We start from the raw sequence: 13,282 nt of genomic DNA, 5'->3' as shown, positions 1-13,282 counted from the left end.
GAACTCGAGAAAATTACAAGTTCTTCATCTGCAAAGTATGTCTAATAAGCCCTATCTTGTAGGACTGTTGGGATATATGTAATGGATATGAAGCACTTGACAGAGTAAGGTCTTTAATGAATGGCAGTTATCATATGATTTTTTTTTTTTTTTTTTTTTTTACTGCAGATGATACCACCCTCCACTCTGGGAAGATTTATGTTACATTAATCCAAGAGATATCACAGGATATGCGGTTTCCACCAAGTGATCGCATAAAGCTGCTTAGCAGGTAAAACAAAATAAATTCCCCCATTTGAGGATGTTACTTAATTTGTATGTGGGGTTGTCCACCCCAGATGGATGCAACTCAGAGGTCGTAGAATTTGTGTCAGGGACCAACAATGTCCCCCCTGGGTGCCTTTCTATCCAAATCACCTGTATTTTTATTCATTTCTTCACCACCTAATATGGAACCCTCCCTTAGAGTTTGCAAAATTATACTCAAGATAACCTAATTAAAATGCCTTTTTAATGCCTGAGATATGGTTCTCAGAATTCCACCTCAAGGGAGTATCACCTTTACTTCTCATAAATTCCTTGGAGATGCTATGCATAAAACAACTAGATTGTGCTCTGTGTTCAGCTGCACTTGAACAAGAGCACAGGATACCTTCCGTTTCTGCCGGAGGAGGAGCTTTTCCTCTGGTTTATTGATGATACTAAAGTAACTCTTTTTTTTTTTTTTTTTTTTTTAATTTTTATTTATTTATTTATTTATGGCTGTGTTGGGTCTTCGTTTCTGTGCGAGGGCTTTCTCCAGTTGTGGCGAGGAGGGGCCACTCCTCATCGCAGTGTGCGGGCCTCTCACTGTCGCGGCCTCTCGTTGCGGAGCACAGCTCCAGACGCGCAGGCTCAGTAGTTGTGGTGCACGGGCTTAGTTGCTCCGCGGCATGTGGGATCTTCCCAGACCAGGGCTCGAACCCGTGTCCCCTGCATCGGCAGGCAGACTCTCAACCACTGTGCCACCAGGGAAGCCTATGATACTAAAGTAACTCTTATGAACAGGTTTGCATTCCAGGGTTTTGTCCTCCAACTCTGAGAAACACCGTTTGTATACCTGGCCTCTGCTCACCAGTCCCACAGCCTCATCTAGTCTACCACCCAGCTTAAATTAACAGGATATCCCACTGAGAGACTTGTATTTTCCCCAAACCCCAAACTTCTGTTGCCCAGGGAATTTGTACCTTATTGTTTTCACCCTCCCCCTCCCACTTCTCCCAACCCCATCCCTGTCCCATTACCTCCTTACTCCTTCTTACTTGTCCTTTAGGTCTTAGAGGGTATTTCACCATCTTCTCTGTATAATTACTGCTCCTTGACTGTACAATTCTAAAGGCAGGGTGTTTTGTATCCTAGTTTCACCATTTATAACACAATAATGTTCAAAGAGCAGATGCTCAATATTTGGAGAATGAATGAGCCAGTGAGCATGAGTTCTAGTTTATAAATATTTTATTTCTCCTACATTCTTTAATAAGCTAAGCAAATCCAGGTATGTATCTTTTATTTTTACATAATAACAGACTAAAATGGATAAGGGAAACCAAGAACTGCACATTTTTTAAACTTTTTTTCTCCTGTATTTTTTTTTAACATTTTTATTGGAAGTGTCCTGTATTTTTTTGATCCCAGTAATTTTACTGATAAAATTTTTCACATTTCCAAAGAAATGCCAATTACCATGCCATGTTTTATTGTTCTAGTTCTATAAATACGAAAGGTCTCCCAATTTGTGTTACAAAATAATAAAACTCTTAATCTTAACTCTATTAAGTTAAATCTAATAAATATGTAACGGAGGTCACTAATAAATTTAGATTCTGAAATTATTATACCTTCTATTAAAGAAACAACATTTAAAATATAACGAAAGGAAAGAAAGAAAGGAAGGGAGGGAGGGAAGGGGGAAAGAAAAGAAAAGAGAAGAAAAAGGAAAAGAAAAGAAAAGGAAGAGAAAAGATTAAACTCTAAGTTTACCATATAGAATAGGAACACAAAGAGGATATTACACTGTGTTCCCTATAGACCCACCCTGGCCATCCACAACTTAGAATGTTACTGCTCTTTTTCCACAAGGAAAACAATCTTCTCAGACTTCATCATTTGAACTATAACCTAAATAAAAAAGAAAAAAAGGTAAAATTCCAAGTTAGCAACACACAACAGGAACTCAGGGATATACCCTTCTCCAGTCCCACCCTGGCCCTCCACTATTAGAACACTGACACACCTTTTCAACCAAAAAGTGAAGAACCAGCCTTGAACTTCACTTAGCCTGGGAGAAGTTGCTGGCCGTGGCCCTGGAGCGTGCACTGGCCATGGCAGCAGTACGAGCCCTGGCTGCCATTCTTGCTTGGGCTCTCTCTTCCTCGTCTCTCAAAGCTTCTTCATACCAGGATGGGAAGGCACTGGGCACTGTATCATAAACCTTGGCTAAAAACTCCAGGATTTTCATCTTGCTGGTTTCAGCGTGGGCTCTTGGACCCCATAGGAACTCATAGCGTGGAGGATCGCTGTTGGCCACCTGGCGGTACTCCAGGTACTTTAGCTGCACCAAATCTTCAGTGATGACCTTCTTGGGATCCCCATAGATGAAGTGCTTCCTTTCAGCATGTACACCCATCATATTCAGCACTCCCCAGATCTCCTCTTCAGGGGCACAGTTGCCCTTCATGAAGATCACACCCAGCACAATCATCAGGAGCCCAGTCTTGGGCATGTTCTCTTCTTCATTCATCGTTCCATTGAAGGTGAGGTCTAGTTTGCTGACAAGGGCATAGCAGTGCCTGGTAGGATCCACTTCCTTCAAATCAAGACCAAAGGCCAGCTCCATGTGCTTAGAGGCTCTCTTGAGGATCTCATTGAAATGACACTTGTACTTTTTGATAACAAACTTCAGCATGTCTGCCTTAGTAATTGGCTCTTTTTTTTGATACTTCTGCAGCAGGAACTGCACCAACAAAACCACCTTCTTGTGTAAAGGATCTCTGCGTGAGTCCTCAGTGCCCTTGGAGGATTTTGAGCTTTCCTTCTTTTGGCTGTTGGTACCTTCATCTGAATTGGTGCATGAAACAGCTGCACTAGCATTGGTGGTTCCCTGAGGTTCCTCAGGAGTGCTAGATGTCCCAGCAGCAGGCATATTCTGAGGCCTGTCCTCAAAGAGAGGATAGACAGAGGAAGGGGACTCTCCTGCTGCTGCTGCTGCTGCCCCAGTGGCCTGAGCATCCTCCAGACCCTGGGTCTCAGCACGGGCCTGGCGGCGTTTCTCACGGGCACGGAGCTTACTCTTCTGACCTCGAGGCATGATGACTCTGGTCAGGGACTGCAGGCAGTTGTTCAATCTTCCAAGGTTGATGAGAGGTCACCGAAGAAGACAGAGGAAGAGATGGTGTGTATAGCCTCGATAGGGAGATTCTTCTACCTTGGCTCCAAGAAAAGCTGCCTCTGCTTTTCCCCTTAAGGGTACTGTTTTAGGAACCCACGAGACAGCGGCCGGCAGGACTCTGTGGAGCGCCTCTATTCTGCGGGAGCTTGTCACCTCAGTTCTAACCCAGGATACTAAACTTGACTCCTGACCAGTCCTTTGACTCCTCCCTCTGCTGATTTGAGGCTACCCCTTCAGACCAAGGACTCCCATCCCACAAATTCTGCAGGCGGAAGTGGAGGAGGGGTTGGGCATAACAGCCACGCTTGAGCCCCTCGGGGCCGACAGTGGGGTTGGGTCATGTCGGTACAGGGCGGGGCTCTGTGGGGCCGCTTCACTTCTGGGAGGAGTGTATCCCTTCAGTTCTAACAAAGATTACTCACCTCGACACCTCTTCAATCCTGGGACTCCTCCGTCTGCTGATACGAGGCCACACCTCTCAGACCGAAGCCTCAGGCTCTATAGCTGGTGTGACAGAAGTTAGGGAGAGCGCTTCCGGCCACGCCCACCTGGGCTTCCCAGCGTTATAGCAGAGGTGGTGTTCTGGGGGCCTCCCTCTCTCTTCTGGGAGGCGGAGGAGTCATGCAGAACTCACACTGGGGTCTTACCTGAGTCCTGACAGGGCCCGGGGCTTCTTCCTCTGCTGAGATGAGTCAGCTGGCCTCAGACCAAGTTCTCATTTCCCTCAGAACCCCCAGTTGGAAGTAAGGGGGAACCTGAGCCTAGCAGCCGTGTCTGGGGTCTCCCAAGACTGACAGTAGGGGGGCTCTTTGTGGCCTCTTATTTTGGAGTGGGTTCTCCCCTCTGTCACCCTTCAGTGTCTTACCTTGATGCCTTGTAGGTGCTGGGCTACTTTTCTGCTGACACGGCACCAAACCCATCAGGTAAGGCATACATCTGTAAATAGTTTAAGGAGAATTGACATCTGTACAATATTCTACTCACCATGAATAAACATAATATGTTGCTGTATTTGAGACTTCTTTTACCTAAATCGATCAGTAATTTTTTATATTTGCTTCCATAAAGATCATGTGCATTTTTGTTAGTTCTCTTTTTAGGTATATTTTGGATATCGCTGCTGTTTTGAATGGTGTATTTTCCATTACATATTCTAATTAGTTACTTATTTTGTGTGATAAGAGTCCTCCTTTTGGTATAGTGATCTTCTACACCTGCTTTCTGAAGTTCCTTATACATTTGAATATTTGGCAGCCAATTTCTTTGGAGTTTTTAATTAGAGTATTGTATTACCTCTTTTCATTATTCATGACATTTATTTTGGTATTGCTGTGTATGGCTGTATACTGGCTATGCAATCCAGTCCAGGTTTGAACAGCAAAGTTGGTACCATACCTCCGTGTCCTCTTCTGGACTTTATTGGGAATGTTTCTAATATTTCACACTTATATATGTTTGCTGTTGATTTAACAATATGGAAATTCCATTCTAATGTAAGTTTTCTAAAAGTTATTACCATGAACAGGTGTTGAGTTTTTATCAATTTCTTTACTCCCACACATGATCAAATGCTTTCTCTTCTCTGTCTGTCTGTTAACATAGTGAATTCCAATACTACTCTTTGTTAGCAAAACCATTCCAGAGGTGACGCTGCAATTCTATTAGGAGATACATAATGTCTGTAGTTTCCTTTGTGGTGATGTTGTCAGTCATCGAGGATCATCACTGTCATCCATTAATCCATTAGGGCTGCTGAGTTGTAATTCTCTAATTCTATCATTCCTTCTCAAGATTATTAGCTGAAATATATCTATAGGTAGAACCTTCTGTTATCCTCCCTTTTGTTTTCTTGAGGTGAGCCTTACAAGGCCCTATTTTACTGCCTAGAAAGATAGATAGATAGATAAAGAAAGCTAAGTCTCTCTTTGTCTAATCAATATCAGAACAGTCTTTAGCCCAAAATTGTTTCATATTTTTTATAATTTTAAATAACAAAAAAATCTTGCTTGAGAACAAAACCAGTTAATAACTGGTTGAATAATTCATCTGTCATTAATTACTATTAATGAGCAGCATTGGAATAATCAATGTTCAGGCCCTAGAATTTATCACATGACATATTATTTGTGCCTACAGATGGTTATAATTTTGGAAGACATAGAAAATTTTCCTATGATTTATTCAAAGCCAGCTTTCTTTGAAGGGATATAGTTTCTCTCTTCTTTCTATATAGCTATCCAGTCGTTATGCTAGTTGAGTTTTACTTTTTTCTTTATAAATTCCAATGTGGATATGGCAAGTAGTGTAAGTGTTATTACTATTTTAGTTTATGCACATGTACACATAAAAACAAATTGTGGCACTCTGTCCTCTGGGTTCACAAATTTATATAATATAGGGCTGTCCTAATGGACTTCATATAAGGACTCCATTAATGTGGTCAATGCAAAAATATCTGATTTGTTTGAATAAATATGCTAATATGTTGCCTCAGTTTATTAAAATAATTTTTCCAACTTCTCATTTCACTTGTTAGTAAATTAAATGTTTAGATTTTTGAATGAATATTTACTTCTTGAGTAGGTAACATTGTTGGTTGTTTCTAAGTTAATAAGCCTGGAAATATAGAATGTTATAGAGCAAAGACACTCAAACTGTGGGTAAGGAGTCTTAGGTTATAAACTAACTGTTACAACTATTTGAGTTCTTTATCTATTATAACCTCCTTCTCGCCCTGTGCTTCCGCCCATCCTGCTTCCCCCTGAATGGTATAATAATGCCTTCTCAAGCAGAAGTCATTTAGAGTGATTCAGCCCCTAATAATAACTTGAGCCTTTCAATGGCTGAAGACTTTGTTCCCCTTTACTTTCTGTTTCAGTTCGACTTGAACAAATTGTCCACACTTAAATCTGCTGTGTCCAGTACCATTTCAACCCTTTCAGTGGCCACACTGCCAATGAAGGACTGAATTTCTGAAGGCTTCCTCATCCCCACGCCTCATTCTCTAAAACATCAGCTCCAGCCAGGATAATGATATTAAAGAGGAACAAGACATGTTAGTGATCAAGGCCATTTTAGAGGAATGGGTGCACTGTCTTCAATGAGCCCAATACCTGTGACACCATGCTTAGACTGACATAGCCAGGAGTCACTTTGTCAGCTTAAGAGAACTCTGCTTTTGAATACATAACTTCGCCCCTTGCCAGGCAACCAAAATAACTGAGTAGAGAGTTTATTTAAGAAATAGAAAATGTTAATATGGCCTACTAAATGGAAGATAAGGAAGTGTCCAAGGGTACATGTTACTGAGTTAGGGCCAGGACTAAGGTGAGGTGAGTGATAAAATAAATAAATTTTCTTTATTTTAAATAATGAAATAAATAAATGCAAATAAATACAAAGTTTTAAATAAAGACAGGATCTGACGCTGCACTTGTATGATGCTGAGAGTGAGTGCCTCACTTGTTTAACCCTATTTTTAGCCAGTGGATGGTGTTTTTATTTAAAAGTGTGATATTTTCTTATCATGGATTTTGGCATTTATTTTGACTTTTTAAAATATTGAATTGAGACATAATTTATTTTGATTACTGAGATTTTTTTGGTTCCCGCCTTACCTTAAAATTTTTTTTTTTTAATAAATTTATTTATTTATTTATTTATTTTATTTTTGGCTGTGTTGGGTCTTCGTTTCTGTGCGAGAGCTTTCTCTAGTTGTGGCAAGCGGGGACCACTCTTCATCGCGGTGCGCGGGCCTCTCACTATCGCGGCCTCTCTTGTTGCGGAGCACAGGCTCCCGACGCCCAGGCTCAGTAGCTGTGGCTCACGGGCCCAGTTGCTCTGCGGTATGTGGGATCCTCCCAGACCCGGCCTCGAACCCGTGTCCCCTGCATTGGCAGGCGGACTCTCAACCACTGCACCACCAGGGAAGCCCTACCTTAAATTTTGAACTCAAGGTGAAGGCCTGACTTGTCTCACCCTAGCCCCAGTCCTGGTAGGTCTTTAGTGTTTAATATTAATCCTGGCCTCACACTTTTAAAAGCATCATTACTTAATTATACCTTGCCTTGTTTTAAATTTTAGGCATCATTTCACTGTCTGCTTTTGTGATCTTGAGCAGTAAAACTACCCTATATGAGACTCCATTAAAAAAAAAAAAGGTTTAGAGTAGATAATAAAGATATTCTTTTTACTGAGTTGGTGGGATGATTAAATAAAAGTATATATGAGAAAATACTTTGTAAACTTTACAAATTATTAGTTGTTTAGAAATATTTATTGGGTTGAAACTTTGAGAAAGTCCTAAAAATCAGTCTTGATCCATCCTTTGAGATACCCAGTGGATTAATTTTCCATTGCTGCATAGCAAGTTATCACAGACTCAGTGGCTTAAGATAACACCCACTTATTATCTCCCAGTTCTGTTGGTGAGTAGTCTAGATGCAGTTCATTTGTGTTCTCTGCTCAGGTCCTCACTCTCAAGGTATCTTATTGGCTGAGCTGTGTTCTTATCAGGAGGCTCTGGGCAAGGATCCACTTCAAGGATTCAGGTTGTTGGCAGAATGAAGTTCCTTGTGATTGTGGAACTGAGGTCTCCATTTCCTTGCTTGCTGTCAGACAGGGGCCATTCTTAGCTCCTAGAAGTTGATTGCATTCCTTGCCGCATGGCCCTCTCCATTTTCAAAGCCCACAGTGAAGAATCTCCTTCATGTAGAATCCCCAGAACTTTGAATCCATTTCACCAGGAAGACGGAGTCTTGCCCCTTTTAAGGGCTCACTTGATTAGGTCAGGTCCACCAAGGATAATCTCCCTTTCTTAAAGTCAGCTGTGCCATGTAACATAACCTAATCATGGAAGCAATATTCCATCATATTCACAGGTCCCTCCTGCACTCAGTGGGAGGGGATTAAACAGGAGTTTGAGCCATGTAGGGTAAGCTTAAAATTCTGCCTGTCACAACTAGAAAAAAATAAATGATTGCAGAATTTCTGACCACAGTGGTAGCTGGAACTCCCAAGTTGCATATGCTATACTAAATTTAGAATGAAGGGTTTTAAAGTCTCTAATGCTATGGGTTGTGTTTTTGCTTTTTTTTTTTTTTTTAAACACTTGTTCCTGATGGCGTTAGCAAATACCAAATACTGGGGTATTTGGAACATTTAAAATCTGATCATTTAAGAGGTTTTGGTTTTTTGTTCATTTGTTTTCTTATTATTTTCACTCTTAGTGGAATGTTAGAACTAACCCTCTCAGTATATATCAATGTATGTGCACTCATGGGGCAGGCAAGAAGGCATGGGAAGACAAGTTATCAACTACTACAAGATAAGTGAGAAGTACCCTAAGAAAGAAGTGGTTGTGACTGGAAAACTTTAATTAGCCTAGTGTCCTACACTGTTTTAAATCTAAAGTGTGACTGAATTATGGAATGGGGCACATGGATTCCCCCACCCCATTCTCTAAAACATCTGTTATTGAGCCACAGAGATATGAGGGGAAATAGTAAGGAGGGAGGACAAATATTTTAAAGTAAAAATAATAATAACTACTTATTTGTTGAGGACCCATTATGTTCAAGGAAGTGTGCTATGTCCATTATAGTACTTCACCTGTGGTGTAGGTTTTATTTATTGGATTATACAGGCAAAGGAACTGAGGCTTTTAAGATTAAGAAGCTTTCATTCATCCATTTAGTTTTTATTTACTAAACCAGGAACTTGACCACAGTCATGAAGATACCAAAGGCTTAGACTAAACAAGAGATAGAGAAAAGGGGTGTCAGCGAAGTTTTTTTTTTTTTTCCTGGTCAGAAGTGGCAAAGATTCCTTGACAGTAGATAAGCAACTTTATTTAGTTTTATGTGTTGCATTCAACCCTGTTCATTACTTTCTGTCTTAGCCTTTTCTTTGTTTTTTTCTTTGTAATATTACTCATAATTTTGATAAGCAAAATGATGGTTAAAAATTGGTCTCAACTATAAACGAGTATTAAAGTCATTATAAGGAAAAAATTAACATCGTATTTATTATAAGGACATTGTTCACTATAGAATCATCTTAAGCATTCAGTTGAAAAGAGCTTTAAGGAAATATGCTCTTAGTTTAGCTCTTTTATTTAAGAGAAACTATGTTGTTTTAAAATTTATTTATTTATTTGTTTGTTTATTTATTTTTGGCTGCGTTGGGTCTTTGTTGCTGCACGTGGGCTTTCTCTAGTTGCAGCAAGCGGGGGCTACTCTTCATTGTGGTGCACAGGCTTCTCATTGCAGTGGCTTCTCTTGTTGTGGAGCACAAGCTCTAGGAGAGTGGGCTTCAGTAGTTGTGGCGCACGGGCTTCAGTAGTTGTGTCTCGCGGGCTCTAGAGTGCAGGCTTCTCATTGCGGTGGCTTCTCTCGTTGCGGAGCACAGGCTCGAGGCGTGCGGGTTTCAGTAGTTGTGCCATGTGGGCCCTAGAGCGCACGGGCTTCAGTAGTTGTGGCATGCAGACCCTAGAGCGTGCAGGCTTCAGTAGTTGCAGTGCGTGGGCTCAGTAGTTGCGGCACATGGGCTCAGTAGTTGTGGCTCGCAGGCTCTAGAATGCAGGCTCAGTAGTTGTGGCACACGGGCTTAGTTGCTTCACAGCATGTAGGATCCTCCCAGATCAGGGATGGAACCCGTGTCATGTCCCCTGCATTGGCAGGCAGATTCTTAACCAAGCAGGTGAACGTGTTCTGATTCTATGCACTTTGAATACCAAGTTGACCTCATATATTTTGTTCCCACTTTAATATTTTTCTGAATGTAAAACATTATCATCCTTAATGCAGCAGTAAGTTATTGATAAGTAATTCAACCATGCACTGTGCTGGGAGCTGAGGAGAAAATGGTGAGCAAAATGTGAGCAGACCCTGCCTTCCTAGAACTTATCGTCTAGTGGGAATGACAGATGTAAATCCAATAGATACGTATATACATTTATTACAAACTGTTAAACATTACAAAGGAAAAGGACAGAGAGATAAAATAGTGGGATACTATCTGATTCAATAAGTTTGGGAAGGCTGTCCTGAAGAATTAGTATCTTAACCTAGAAAAAAGGATGAATGTGAGTTAGGTTAACAAGGGTGGGGTGAGGTTTGGAAAGTGTTCCTTATGGGAACCGCCTGTACAGAGGTCTGATTGAATAATAAAGTTGGCGGACTGGAAGAAGACCACTCAGTGGACTGGAAGGAAGACCACTTTAGCTTGAGTGTGAAAGTCAATGGGTAGAGTGTAGTAAAAGAGTTTGGGTGTCTTCTTAGATGCAAAATGAAACAACTAAAAGTTTTAAAGCAGGCGAATGACCTGCTCAGATATGCATTTTGTAAAGATCACTGTGGCTGCAGTGTAAAAAAAAAAAAGGGAAACAAAGCAAAACAAACAACACATAGGAAAAAGAATTCCAGATACTTGTACAGTATTCCAGGATTGTGACATCAGAGATGGAGAAATTTGGACAGATTAGAAAGTTGTGTATAGATAGAATTTGCAAGACTCATGTGCTAGTTTGCACATGGATGGTGTAGGAGAACATAGTGTCAAAAATGCCTGCTTATATCCATGGCCTGTGCAACTGCATTCACAGTTGCATCACCTACTGAGATTGGGAATTCTGCAGGTGTACAATTTACCAAGAGTAGGATTGATAAGAATGGATGTAATTTGGAGGTATGGTTGTGAGTTCAATTTAAAGAGGGTTGTGTTTGAAGCACTTTTAATAAATATGCAGGTGAAGATATCAGGTAAGCAGAAATATATATGAAGCTGAATATTAGAGGAGAGGCCTGGGCTTAAGATGCACATCTGAAATCATGAGCAGGTATTTGAAAATGGAAGCAATGAACATGAATGAGATTGGCAAGGAAGAGCGTACAGAGTGAAATAAAAAATATGTAGGCACCACCTTAGAATGCATATTTTCACACTATTCTTTTTACCCATGAGCACGGGGTATCTTTCCATTTATTTTTGTCTGTTCAGTTTCCTTTATCAGTGTCTTCCAGTTTTCAGTGTGCAGGTCCTTCACGTCCTTGGTTAAATTTACTCCTGGTTATCTTTTTGGATGCAATTGTAAGTGGGATTTTTTTTTTTAAATTCTTTTTCTGATGGTTCATTATCGGTGTGTGGAATCACAAATGATTTTTGTGCATTGATTTTTCTTTTTTTGTATCCTGCAGCTTTACTGAATTCATTTTTTGGTTGTAACAGTTTTTTGGTGGTTGAATGTGGAAAACTAGAATTCAGAAATCCCACTGTTTCAGCTACATCCACGTCACCCACAGCACCCAAGACATAGTGGCTCCCAATGTAATCTTCCCACGGTGCCTCTCATAGTATGTGGACTCCTACGAGGGTGATTGGCGTCCCCACTGCGGGTGAGCTGGATCTGGGTAGGGCTTGGCCTCTATAACAGAGTTTGATGTCTGTATTTCTGGCGTGGTACGACATGGTTGTTTGATAAGTACTTTATTTTCTAGTAAATTTCCAGTGTATAAAAAACTTTTAAATAGCAGTATCAAGTTTTCCACATTCACAGAATACTCCAGTTTGTTTTACCCTGTGAGAGTGGGAGGGCCACTCTCCCAGGGAACCAGCACATAACCCCAAAGTGAGGAATAATTATGGTTTCCACATTATAATCCTATCCACAGACCTGCTTCAACTTTCACCAGCTGCCCCAGCTTTGTGGAAATGTATTTTCCCATTTGAATACAGTTTTCTTTTCCTGGAACCATCACTGGGGCTTTTCCTCACTTTAAAAACCTTGCTGGATTTAAAGTGTACAAGATGAGCATGATCTGGGTGGTTTTTCTGTATGGCTTCTTTCACTTAGGATGTTTTCAGTGTTTATCCACATTGTAACATTGATCATTATTTCATTCATTTTTTCCATCGTGATTAAAAACACATAACATTTACCATTAAAAAAAAAAAAATATGTAGGCAACCCAACACTTTAAAAATGGGCAGTGAAGCGTACTTATTGTAGGAGAATTAGAATATATAGAAAACAATTTAATCACCCATAATTCTGTTGCATATATATAAAAATCATCAATGTTTTGGTGCCAGAGCTTGCCATTCCTATGAATATCCAATGAACGTTTTTACTTTTAATCAGTAGAGATAGCAATTTCTTATTCAGTGTTGATGAATAAATTAATCCACTCATAACATTGTTGAACTATAAGCATAATAAAGTAATGAATAAAGAAATAAATACATTCTATAAAGAGTTAAACCCATATACTCAGTAACTCTAGTTATGACATCTAGAGAATTTGGTGAACTTCAGTTCTATACTGTATTCGCTTCAGAAAAACTCATTATCACCAGTTGAAAAACAGCACAAAGCATATGTTCTATTGATGGCAGCATTGTGTTCCTATGTGAAGGACAACTCATTAAACGTACATTATGATGGCAAAGTAGAAAAACTCATTATCGGCTTTTCCTAGACTGAGTCATTTGTGTTCCTATTAAAATGAATATTAACTGTTTTTTTTCTAATTTGATTTCAATTTAAACAGCTTTTTAAAATGTCAATACATTTTTTAATGCAACTAAAATTCATTTAAAGGAAAAGAAAATGATTGTGTGCATTGTACTTATATGTAAATGTGAAACTGATGGCAAAGCATATTGTGATTAATATGTGATATTTGGTATTTACATTAGAGAGGTCCTTTTCTATTTTCAGTGGTACATAGTTTATGGGGTCTGTTGCAATCATTATGTATAATGTAAGACACCAGCTGAGCCTGAGGATGAATATGATATTTAAAAATTTATTTTTTCAGAATGAATCAATAAGCTTTGAAGTAATTAACTTCTTCA

General features: G+C 39.9%; 1 protein-coding gene across 1 annotated transcript; it reads right to left on the bottom strand.

Annotated features, from left to right (window-relative positions):
• Nucleotides 1–2,308: 2,308 nt before the first annotated feature.
• On the bottom strand, nt 2,309–3,346 carry LOC137757043 (melanoma-associated antigen B18-like). Its single transcript, XM_068533630.1, has one exon. The coding sequence runs from the start codon at nt 3,344–3,346 to the stop codon at nt 2,309–2,311; it is 1,038 nt and encodes a 345-aa protein (XP_068389731.1).
• Between the last annotated feature and the right edge of the window lie 9,936 nt (nt 3,347–13,282).

This window comes from Eschrichtius robustus, chromosome X (assembly GCF_028021215.1).
Source record: "Eschrichtius robustus isolate mEscRob2 chromosome X, mEscRob2.pri, whole genome shotgun sequence".
Classification (NCBI taxonomy): Eukaryota; Metazoa; Chordata; class Mammalia; order Artiodactyla; family Eschrichtiidae; genus Eschrichtius; species Eschrichtius robustus.
The sequence above is the reverse complement of the archived record's forward strand: the minus strand, read 5'-3'. Positions and strand labels throughout refer to the sequence as shown.

Excerpts from the sequence above, each read along its gene's own strand:
- LOC137757043 (XM_068533630.1), bottom strand. The coding sequence starts at position 3,346 with ATGCCTCGAGGTCAGAAGAGTAAGCTCCGTGCCCGTGAGAAACGCCGC.